Below are 12,275 nucleotides of genomic sequence, written 5' to 3'. Positions count from 1 at the left end.
GGTATCTTGACGTGACTCAGGAAGGACAGTTGATCCTCGAACACCCCAGGGGTCAGGGGTGCCAAGCGCCACACAGTTAAAAATCAGCGTATAACTTTGACTCCCCAAAACTTGGTTGTCTCAGGGTACCTGTGGAGGATTGGTTCTGGGACCCCCGTGGATACTGAAATCTGACATGCTCAGGTCCCCGTCTAAAGTGGCTTGGTCACTGCACACAGTCAGCCCTCCATGTCCACAGACTCCCATCTCAGATGGAAAACGTGCCGTGTTTATTCTTACAGCTGTGTGTGAGTGGACTTGTGCAGTTCAAACCATGTTGTTCAAGGGTCAGCTGTCGTTTGACCTCATGAACCCCCTGAAAGGGGTCCCTGGCTCAGGGACTAGAACAAGGTCTAGTTCACGGAAGGCAGCCCAGAAATGTTTGGTGATGAATTAATTCCAGAATGGCTGCTGAGGGGCCAGTGCCTGCTGGCTTCTCAGGTAGGTGGGGGGAGTGGCTGCCCAGCCTCAGCATCCCTCTCCCCATGATAGGTGTCCCTGTGAACAGCAGAGTGTCCTCCAAGATCCGGCAACTGCTGGACACGCTGAAGCGGCCAAAGCGGCCCCCGCTGAGGGAGTTCTTCCTGGACGACGCTGAGGAGGTGCTAGGAGGTGAGCGTCCAGCGGGCTCACAGGGGCCGCAACCTCAGCACACAGAAGCCACACACCCTGTTGCAGCTCTGGTCGCCATGTGGCGGTGACGTGGCGTCGGGGCCACTGCCAGCTGAGTTGCCCGCGTGGGAAACTGGTTGCCCGTGGTTACGTGATGCCGCCCCTCTATGCCTCTGGTCTAGCCGTTCAGCTTCCAGGAATGCTTCGGAGGTTTCACCTTACGCATCGTTCCCATTCCTGTTTAAACTTCCGTTCCAAAAGACTGCCATTCCCATGATTTTGAGGGATTATATTTTCAGCATAGTTTTGGCCCCTGTTCAGAATGTTGCCCTCTTATTTATGAATGAGGTATATATTTGGAAGAAAAGAATATAGCTTCATCTTCTAAAAGATTACCAAGACATAGAAGTAGAAGCCTGTAGATAAGGAGCAGAAATGAAGCGGGAGATGCAAGTGGGAGAAGGTGGTTAGTACCACGGGGCAGACTCCGACCCACTGCCCCTCACACCGCCTCTGTGCCCTGTCACCTCCCCTGGGACCAGCTCCAGCTGTTCCGTCCACACTTGAGGATTAGACACGGCTCTCAGGGCATTGTTTTCCCTTTATAATCAGATAAATGCCCTTCAAATTCAGAGTTCAATGATACAGATACATTTGAGGGCAGTTTTTCTTATACTTGGGCAAATTTTGGTTACATGTCCACTGGAAATACAAGGTTTTACATTATTTTTGTTGTTCGCCATGGTGATGGTTCCTCTGAGTGCCCAAACCAAAGTGGTGACTTGTCGCTTTCATCCCTTGTAAGCGGGACCTGCTTCTCAGGGTCAGCTCTGCCCCGGAAAGCCTGTCCGTCACGCCTGCCACCCGGGGCCTTGCTGTGCTGAATCTCCTCCATCTGTCCTTCAGTCAGCTGGTCTGTGACTATCATAATGATAAGGAAATCTAAATAAATGACTGTCTCATTTTTATAGTTGGTGTTTTAAAAGACAAAGTTATAAAATATGAATGCTTAAAAACTGAATGTGTGTGTGATGCTGCAGTGCTGATTCTAAAATCCCAATTTTGCTTATAGTCCAGCAACCAGATCCAAACCGGCCAAAGCCTGAGGGAAGCCAAATGGCGGTGCTGAGAGGGGAGCCTCTGGCTGCGGGGACACCCTGGCCGCCATCGCTGCTGGCTGCCCTGCAGCACTGGGGCACGACGCAGCCCCGAGCGCCCTGCCTGACCGCCCTGGACACCGCTGGGAAGGCCATCCATACCCTCACCTACGGCAAGTGTCACCAGGAGGCAACCAGGCGCTGGGTTAGCTGTAAAGTACTGCACACGCCATGCAACCTGGACAGACGGCTAGAGCAGCGTAGCACACGTTCCTCAGACACTCACAGCTGTCCAGTAAATAGAGCGTCTCTCACGGCAGGCGCCCCTCCCCCCACAGGGGCATTTCTGAACAATGGCGTTTACTTTGGTCTAATTTTGAACTTTGTGCAAACGGAATCATATAGTGTGTGTTTTTGGTGTTTGGCATCTTTATGTAACACAGTGATAAGCATGTAGTGTGGGAATACGCTGCTGTGAGCAGGACCCAGCCGGAGAAGGTCGAGGTGACGAGGCCCCATTCCGCCTGTGGCCCTCGCTCCCTCCCTCGCACAGAGGTGACTTGCGTGCTGACGGAGCACCTGGCTCTCAGTGGGACGTACACGGGCGTGCGGGCCGGCACTGGAGGGATATCACTGTGTTCTCAGTGCCAGGACGCATCTGCGTCTCTGGGGGACATGTGGCTGGGTCCCACGCCGGGCTGCTGAGCACAGTGCTGTGGAACGGCTGAGGGGTGTCCGTGGCACACGGGCACCCCGCCAGCTGCTGTCCCCAGTGGCTGCGGCTCGTAGCTCCCGGCACGGTGCCAGCCCAGCTCCACGCCCTCGCTGACACTAGGTGTTGTCTGTCTGTCTAGGAACCTTACAAACCTTTGGCTCATTTTTCTATTCAGTGGCTAATGTTCTCTTCTTTACACGCTTCACATCCGTCTTTTCAGATACTCGTTTCACATCTATCTCCTTCCACTCTTTGGAGTACCTTTGAACACTTTTAATTGTGGCTTTAGATAAATGAGAAGTCTTAACCTAACGTAGCCCAATTTATCTACTTTTCCCCTTATTACAGTGTTTTATTCCCCTATTTAGGAAGTCTTTGTCAAACCTAAGTTCACGAAGATACTGTCCTACCTTCTCGTCTAAAAACTGGTTTTATTTCTCACCTTCAGGCGTTATGCGCCTACAGTGTAATTTGTGTGTGGTGTGACATCAGGGTCATTTGCTTTCCTTCTGAGGACTGTGACCCACTGTCATTTACTGGAAAGCCAGTCCTCCCCCCGAGGTGCTGCTTTGTCGTGTACCGGGTGGGAAATAGACCTGGGTCTCGTTTCTGCTTTCTGTGTTTGTCACTGGCATGTCTGCCCGCACCCCGGAATCACTGCGGCTTTAGGAGTCTCTGTGTCTCCTATGGAAGTCCTGCAGCTTTGGTTGTTCCCTAAGCCCTTTACTGCCCTCTGCATTCCAAGTGAGCTTTAGAATCAGCTTGTCAGCTTCCAGAAACGTTCCTGCTGGGCTGTTGATTGGCACAGATGGAATCTGTGGTTCCATCTGAAGAGAAGTGATTCATGACTGGAATATTTCCCATTTACTTAAGGCCTTCTTTATTTTCTCTCAGTAATATTTGTACAGAATTTCTCTCAGTAATTGAGTTCAGAAGTCTTGAGTGTCTTTCATTTTTTCTACTCATTTGTTACTTGTATAGAGAAGTGTCATTGGCTTGTTTAAATGGTGACTTTGTACCTAGTAATTTTGCTAAATTAACTTACTAATTCTTTTTTGTTTATTAATTATTTGTCTGTATATCTCTGGGACATTCAGTATACAGAGTCCTGTCCTGGTACCAAAGCAGGCACCTTTGTTCCTCCTTCTGGCCTCGCTGCACAACCCCCCAGTGTGACGTGGGACGGTGGCATTCTCGCATCCCCATCTTAGGTCAGGAACTGGAATGTTTACTGAGGTTTGTTTTCACTCGTTTTATGGTAAAAATTCTTTGTAAGCTTAAGGAAGTTCTCTTCTATTCCTTAAAGTTTTTCATCATGGATTGGCATTGGGTTTTATCAAATGCTTGTTTTGTTCTGTCAAGATAATCATAGGGTTTCTTTCCCCTCCCCCATTAATTTGATGAATTGCATTGATTCATTTCCAAATGTTAAGCAGTCCTTGCATTTCTAGAGTCCGACTTGGCCATGATAGCTTATCTTTGTGATAAGTTTCTGGATTCGATCTGCCGCTGTTAAGTATGACTTCTGCCTCATGTTCGTTGGAGGTTGGTCTGTCTTTCTGTTGGAAAGGACGTTGCTGCCCACCTGCAAGGACTGTGGTTTGCTGACAGCCTCTGCCTGTTGAATCCAGCTTCCAGGTGTGGGCTGTGGGTGCTGGGCAGCCCGCAGTGAGGTGCAGGGCCTTGCGTGTCTGCCCCTGCCCGGCCACAGGGACTGACCAGCCACATCGCCCCTGTGGGGTCTCCTGCTGGGTCTCAGGGGGCCCCTTTCCCTTCATGTTTTATTGTGCCTGACTGTCTGTCTGCTGCCCCGCTCTGCGTTCTCTATCTGTGTGCCCACCTGTCAGACAGTTCCCTGGTGTCTTTAGTCAGTGGGCATGCTCTTTACTCTCCCTTTGCCACACAGTGTCCCTTCTTGCCGCCTGCAGGCTCCCTGTCTGTGTTCAGAGACTGTGTGACCACAGTTCATTTCATCGCAGTTGTCGGCGCTCACTGACCTGCCCTCAGCGCTGTGAAGATATCGTGCTGTCTGACAGGAAAGATGTCACCGTGGTTTCTCTGTCCCTGTTGCTGTGTCTGTTTCCCTCTGACTGCCTTTTAAAAATGTCTTTCTTTGCCTTGCAGCTACCTTACTGTGTATCTTGAGGTGTGATGTTCTTTGGAATTTTCCTGTGTGGGGTCCGCAGGACTTCTTAAATCTGTGGAACAGTGTGTTTCATCCATTTGGGGAAAATTGCAGGCATGATCTCCTGAGTGTTGCTCCTTCCCCGTTTTCTCTCTCCTGTCCGCCTGGGACTCCGATGATGTCTATGTTATACCTTTCTGGGTCCCGCGTGCCTTTGGTGCTCTCTTTTGTATGTACTTCAGTCTGGAGATTTCCCTTTTTTCAAACTCTCTAATCCTAGTTCCCAAATTTCTAGTCTACTATGAAACTCCTGATGAGTTCTCAGCTTTAGTCAGTGTCTTCTTAGTTTAGGATTTTCATTTGCTCTTCTAATTCCTATTCTGTTTCTCTGGGAGATCCCCGCTGTGCCCTGTACTTTTTTCATCCTTTCCTCCATTGCCTGGGACGCACACATTCGCATGGTCACCGAAAGGCTCCTTCTGCATCCCTGGATTCGGCTTGCTGCGGCCAGTTCCTCTGGTCTGTGCTTTATCTTGGGGAACGTATCTTTTGGGGTACCTAGTACTTTTTAAATTAGGTGTTGGACATTATGTGTAAAAAATTATGGAGGCTCCAGATGACGTCATCTTCCATGAGAGGAGTTCCCCCTGCCCCCAGGCAGGTGGCTGGTCACTGCAGTCCAGCCCAGGCCGTGTCTGCCCGCCCCTGGCCCCGGCACCTCCCTGTGCATGGCGCATTGTGTCTGTCCCTTTTCTCTGTTGGGTCCCCAGTCATGGCTTCTGTCTCGTGGGACAACCTGAGAACCCCACTTGGCTTTTCCGAGGTCTCCGTGCGGTTCTTGGCTCCTGCTGCACACGGCGCTGGGACTCAGCACGCTTCCCAGAGGAGGCCGGCGGCTCTGGCAAGCGCTGCGGCTTCCTCGGTGCCCCAGCAGCAGCGCTGTGGGCACGAGTCTGTGACCCCCGTTTTGTGAGGCCCCGGCAGAAGGTGAGCGCAGCCCCCAGGGCGATGCCTCGCGTCTCAGCTCCTCTAGTGGTGTGGCCTCCGCCGATGCTCTCTGCGTTCCGTTCTGGGTCGTTTTGTGAGGGCCCCGGCAGACGGTGAGCGCAGCCCCCAGGGCGATGCCTCGCGTCTCAGCTCCTCTAGTGGTGTGGCCTCCGCCGATGCTCTCTGCGTTCCGTTCTGGGTCGTTTTGTGAGGGCCCCGGCAGACGGTGAGCGCAGCCCCCAGGGCGATGCCTCGCGTCTCAGCTCCTCTAGTGGTGTGGCCTCCGCCGATGCTCTCTGCGTTCCGTTCTGGGTCGTTTTGTGAGGGCCCCGGCAGACGGTGAGCGCAGCCCCCAGGACGTTGCCTCGCGTCTCAGCTCCTCTAGTGGTGTGGCCTCCGCTGATGCTCTCTGCGTTCCGTTCATTTCTGGGTCGTGGGGGGGGCGTGCGGCTCCGCCTCCAGCACTCTGCCTGCTTGGAGGCGGGCTTTTACCTGTGACTGGCTCATTCGTGCGCGTCGAGGAGCGCGCGTTCCAGGAGCCACGCATTCTTCCACCGCTGGCGGGCGTTGGGTCGTTCCCGTGGTCAGCCGTCACAGACACTGCTCCTGGGGGCGTGGCGTGCATTCTCGGAGGGGGGCACTAACTGCGGTGGGAAGGGCCAGGCCTTCCCGGTCACACTCTGGTCACCGCGCGAGTCCCACCTGCTCCCTGTCATTGTCAGGCTTACTAATTCTTGCTAATCTGCTGAGACTATGGTGGTATTTCATTGTGGCATCGATTTCCATTTTCCTGATGACTAAGTAGGTAGAGATCTTTCCTGTTTTTTAATACTTGGGTCTTCTCCTTTTCTAAGTCCTGTTGGATCTTCTGCACATGTTTTTATGTAATGTAGGGTATTTGCAGGAGTTGTTTCTGGATGTCAGTCTTGTCAGCGACACGTGCCACAGGTGTCTCCTCCCAGGCACCTTGGCCGTGGTCCTGGAGTAGCAGCTGAGTGAACAGAAGCTCTGCCCACCTCACCTTCTTTTATTTGTGTGTCCCCTTCAAGGGCCCTTTCCAAGGCTGCGATCAGGACGCTCCTCTGTTATCTGGGGGAAGTGCTGTTCTGCTGTTCCCATTCAGATCGGCCGTCCACTATGAGTGAGTTTTGTGTATGGGGATGGCTTCCAGGGTCAGGTTTTCAAGAAAAATAGACAGCTGTCCCGTTCTTGTCTCCACGGTGCCACGTTCTCCTGTAGTGCCCGGTGTCATCACTGGGGTCGTGCACATGAGTGGATCTGCTCTGGGGTGCTCTGCTTGATCCCATCAATGACTATAGCTTTCTACCCAGCCTTGGCGTCCGTCCATAGAGCAAGTCTTTGCATCTGTCTCCCTGTTCAGAAGTGTCTTGGCTATGCTTGTTCTGTGTATTTCAGTGTCAGTTTTAGAACCAGCTTGTCATCTGCCATAGACTCACCTGTTGAAATGTGACTATTGTTGCTTTGAATAGTTTCAAGACCATTAACAACTTTCCAGCACACAGATATAAATAATATATCCTTCCATTGAAATCCTTCCACTTTATGCCAGTAATGTTTTATAATATTCTGGGGGAGACGCATGTTTTTTATAACACTTATTGTTAGGTATTTGCATGTTTATTTTAATCTTATTGTAAATAGTATTATTTCAGATTTTTATTTATTATTACTGGTGTATAGAAATCAAATGGTTCTTGTATATTGTTATATCTGGAAGTCTTACTAATTCAGTTATAATAGATTAATACTGTACATAGTCATGTCATCCGCAGATGACGACAATTGTTTGTTTCCTGTTGTTTTACTCCCCCCGTCCCCCTTGCACTGGCTCCGACACTCAGTGAAAAGGTGCCTGTCCCTGACTTGCTTCTCAGAGTGAGCGCCTCACCATCTGACCACTAATCAGGATGTCTCCTGTAGGATTTTGAAAGATGGCCTTAAGGAAGTTTCATTTCGTTCTGAATTTAAGAAGGAGTTGTAAAACTATTTAAAATCCTGAATAATTGTTACATTGTTTTACTTTTTTTCACCTTTATTTTGTTAATCTGGCAAGTTATGTTGATTTTCTGGTAAACTTCTTTACATTCTTGGGATAAAACTAATTTGGTCAAGATGCATTGTTCTTTTTATATGGAGCCTGGATTCATTTTGGAAATCTTTATGTATTACAGTTATTCCCATCTTGAATTGACCTCTTATATAGACAGGCAACATGTTGGGTTGAACATTTTTTTCCCATTTCTTTCTCAGGTCCTGCACTCACATATTGCACCTGTGTTTTGTGTTGTTTGCAGGAAAACTTGAGCATTTACTCAGAGAGTGTGCACTTATGCCACAGGCTTTAGGGGGCCGAGTTAGGGCACTGGTGCGAGTTGTTTGGCATTCTGAGCATTAAGGCTGCTTCAGGTGTTGGGATGGACTCAGGTTTTCTCTTCCTACCTCAGTACACCTGCCCAGATACCTCCAGTTCTCTTTACTGTCCTTTAGTCTCATCTTCCTCAAGGCAGCTCTCCTCTGTGGAGCTCACCGGGGCTGGGCACTGCGTGCCAGGAGGGTAGCATGGGCAGGTCCAGACGCACCGGGGTCCAGACGCACCACCGAGACAGCCAGTTACTTAACGTCTCCCTGTCTTGTCTTGAGTGAAAAGTGGAGATGAAGATACAGCTCACCTCATGAATTATATGCCATTCTTCTAAGGGATGTGACTGAAGCATAGTTAATGATGTGAAGGTGCGTTCACAGTGCAGTGTTGATCGAACTTAGCAGGGTGAAGTATGATGTCATGTCTTGAAAATTACACATCCATATACATACGTGTGTGTGTGTATGATGTGTATATGTACGGGGGTGCCAAAAAATGTATACAAGTGGACACTTTGGTCAATGTTGCTCAAGCAGTAGTTCACCATAATCAGAAGTGTCTGGACACTGATGATAACCACTCTGAGAACGTCTTATAATTGCAGAAGTCAAACGTGACTTGTATATTGACCTTTTGTTATCGGTACATATTATTACAATTTTAATACAGTTTTCGTTTCTTAAAATGTGTATATATTTTTGGGGCACCCTCTGTATATGTACATATGTGTTATATATGCACACATATAACAGAAAGAATGCTGACTCTTTTCTGCTGGCTTTTCTATATTTGAAATTTTCTATAATAAAAGTGTGTACTCTTGTGTTAAGAAAAATAAATCTGTAAGTTGTTTTTGAGAGAAAACTATGATGTTCATTATGTGCAAAATAGTTACCAGTTGGAAACGTCCTGAATTTCCAATAACTGAGGAATTGTACGTTATGGGGTATATGATTGCTACATTGAAATGTTAATTATTAGTTTCTTAAATTTTACTTTGCTTAGTGTTTTTATTTTATTTTAGGCAAACTTTGGAGTCGGAGTTTAAAACTAGCTTATACTCTTCTTAATAAACTGACTAGTAAGAATGAACCGCTACTTAAACCTGGAGACAGAGTAAGTAACTAGAATGTAAGTTTATTGGAGTGACCAAAAACAGAGACTCTAAAAATGTTTCATTGAAATCAGTGTTCTATCAGCAGCTTAGAGTTGCAGTGTTAATACAGGGGATTTAAAGTCAGCTTGAAAAAATATTAAATATGGAAAAAGTTTGTGATGATGTAGATAAAATGATCATTCTTTTTCCTCCCTTATTGCCTATCCACTGATTCTTTAACTTCTTTTCTCTTTGACTTCATATGTGTTGATTTTAATAAAAATATTAGTATCAGATTTTAATAAATATTAAATTTCCAAAACTTAAGTTTTATGAGGGCACATCGACCTTCCCTTGAAGTTCTGTGTCCTTCATACACATCTCCTTCCCTGTTCCACGTGGCCAGGCAGCCCCTTTCCTCCCTGCCCCGATAGAATGCAGAGGAGGCCAGAGGCTTTCATCCTTGTGGAAGGTTCTGTGGGACAGCATTGCTGTAGGCAAGCTGAAGCCGACTTGAGGAACCAGGTAAAGCAGGTGGTCCCGAAGGACAGCAGGAGGACATGGCGAAAGTCCGCACACTTACCAGGGAAATCCCCCAGTGAGCACAGTTGCCTAGGTCAGGTCCCCCAACGATGAAACTGGAAGGTGACAAAAAGACAGTTTCAGGCAACCCTTTGAGTGCGTCACACTTTAGTGTAGACCAGAGGGAAACCTCAGTGTGACAGAAAAGACCAGAGGGCAAATAAATGAAAAAAGGAAAGGGGATTTGGGGTTGGAGGAAGAGGACTTGGAGGAAAACTGCATACAGAAAACAAACTTTTAGAAAATTAGTATTAGTATTCCTAGAGATCTATCATGAAGACACTGCTCCATAAATGAAGTAAAACATGCTCATAGGAAAGACCAAGAAGTGGATGGCAGGAAAGAAAAACTGGGAAAATTAGGCCTCGCAGCCTCTGACTGACAGGAGTTCCAGAAAGAGAAAGGAGAACAGAGTAGAAAATTTTTTTTTGGAAAATTATTATTATTATTATTATTTTTTTAATTTATTGGGGTGACAATTGTTAGTAAAATTACATAGATTTCAGGTGTACAATTCTGTATTACATCATCTATAAATCCCATTGTGTGTTCACCACCCAGAGTCAGTTCTCCTTCCATCACTATGTATTTAAGAACAGAGTAGAAAATTTTAAGTCAACAATAATACAAGATGACATCCAGCAGGTGGAGACCATAAGCCTCAGAGTGGCAGGATCCGCAGTGAGTGGTCCCCACACAGGGCACATGACCATGTTACGGCTGAGATCGGGGTGCAGAGGGAGCCGTAGAGCTTGTGGGGAGCAGTCAGAACGAGAAGACAGCAAGCGAACTTTTTCAGGAGTTCAGAGGGAGTCCGACTTACTATATGTCTGTTCCCAGAGATTCACAGATGCGAGTGTGGGCCTACCAGGTTCAGATGTGCCAGACCCTGAGCACTCTTTTTTGGGAAGTTCCGAGAGAGCGTGCTTCAGCTGCTCAGTGGTGGGTCCCAAACAGGACAGCCATAGGGAGGGCCGCTAGTCCCCCAGCCAGGACCGGGCAGCGCCCAGGGCTGGGGTGGGGCAGTCAGCAGCTGGTGAGACTTCCGAGTTCCCTTGGCTGATTATTTGGAAGATACTATTGTTAGGAACTTGACACATGCAGGGGACATTTAGAGCACGCTGGCGCAGCCACAGGAAGCGTTGCCAGTGGGAATGCTTGTAGCTGTCACTGAGCGTGAGAATACTACGACGATGCTGCTTTTACGGCGTGTTGTGCTTTAGAAGGAATGTAAGAATCATTGATTTATCTTCCTTGAAAAAAAATCATTGCAGGCACAAAGACTTCCAGACACCTTGACTTGTGAGAGAATCCAAATTAAGTTAATTTTAAAAAAGATCGACTGGATCACAGTGAGTGAGTTTATTATCAGAGATGGTGGCATGGTCATCCTCCTGTGATAATATGCTTTGTAAAAGTGAACAAACACAACTCATTTATAATGAATTCTCTGATAACATTTTCTATACCAAGCTCCTGGTCTCCTGGCTGTGGGTCCCCATCCTGAGACCATCACTGTGATCATCAGCGTTTGAAGCTGAGCTCTGCCCCTTCAACAAACAGTTAGAAATGTGATTAAGTTGACAGCACAATACAGAGATAGCTTAACTTCTGTCTTACAAGTGAAGGGTTGTTCATTGTCCACTGTTTTGTGGCCCAAGGCCTGTGTTAAAAGTCACTCCAGTAGAGTTCTCACTGCCCACTGTGGTTCAGGCACACTTAATACGCTCCTTGGGACCTACAAAAATCCTATTCCATAAATAGCTTTTAATTTAACCAGACTATTACGAGAAATGGAAATGGAGATGATGGGAGAAGAGAAAGGTGAGGAATGAAGAGAGCTAGACGTTCATCTACAATAATAGGGAATAAAATCAGTACCTAAATAATTTCAATAAATAAAACATAGCAGTATAAGCATAATATTTACAAATATGGAGTAAACAGCAAAAGGAAGATGTGAAATATTTTAAACGTTGTTGCCTTGGGGAGGGGAAAGGGTGGAATGGGGAGGGTATTGTTTTTCATTAGTACTTTTCGTCATTTTAATTTCTGTTTTAAAAAAATTTGATGAAAATCAAAATGTAAGCTATATGACATAGAACATGTAATTTAAACAGTGGCAGCATGGTGACCAGGAGGGCAGGGGGACTTGGAGGGGACCGCTGTGGGGGTCCCAGCCAAGGTGTCTGTTTCCACCACGCTTCCTGTTAGGGCAGTTAAGGCTTGAGTGAAGATCTGATCAACTGAAATTTTGGTGTTAAGATTTTTTCTTTTGGAAGCTATTTTAGATACAATGTGATTCCTCGTTCATTTTCATGTTGTGTAGGTGTTTGTCACCTGGACTAATTGGTGGTAGGTGAAAATCCCTCACTTCCCTCCCTGAGTTGCTGCTGCCCAGATGGTCAGAATGGACGGGAGCTGGATCCAGACCCCACTGCTAGACCTTTGCTGGACTGCCTTTAAACCCAGAAACTTAAAATTATTTTGTTGTATGTGGAGCAAAGACCTCAACCTAAAAACTGTTTATTAAAAGTTATATGGCTGAGGAAATTTAAGACCCAGGAATTAGCCCCTAAATTACATTTTCTAAACTACATTTGAAAAACCGTAAGATAATTTCAAAAGTGTCAGTCCCA

At 47.2% G+C, this 12,275-nt stretch overlaps 1 protein-coding gene across 7 annotated transcripts in view; it reads left to right on the top strand.

The window, feature by feature from the left end:
- The window catches only part of DIP2A (disco interacting protein 2 homolog A), an 89,164-nt gene that overhangs the window by 39,543 nt on the left and 37,346 nt on the right, over window positions 1–12,275 (top strand). For 6 of the 7 annotated variants that reach the window (XR_012492057.1, XM_074319528.1, XM_074319453.1 and 3 more), the window contains exons 7-9: window positions 532–651; window positions 1,724–1,921; window positions 8,983–9,074. Coding sequence is in view for 6 of the 7 variants with exons in the window: in XM_074319528.1 (XP_074175629.1) it covers window positions 532–651; window positions 1,724–1,921; window positions 8,983–9,074 (410 nt within the window). In the remaining variant the exon portion in view is untranslated. The remainder of the gene's footprint in view (window positions 1–531; window positions 652–1,723; window positions 1,922–8,982; window positions 9,075–12,275) is intronic. The other variant, XM_074319562.1, reaches the window with a different exon arrangement.

This window comes from Rhinolophus sinicus, linkage group LG01 (genome assembly GCF_036562045.2).
Source record: "Rhinolophus sinicus isolate RSC01 linkage group LG01, ASM3656204v1, whole genome shotgun sequence".
Classification (NCBI taxonomy): Eukaryota; Metazoa; Chordata; class Mammalia; order Chiroptera; family Rhinolophidae; genus Rhinolophus; species Rhinolophus sinicus.
The sequence above is the reverse complement of the archived record's forward strand: the minus strand, read 5'-3'. Positions and strand labels throughout refer to the sequence as shown.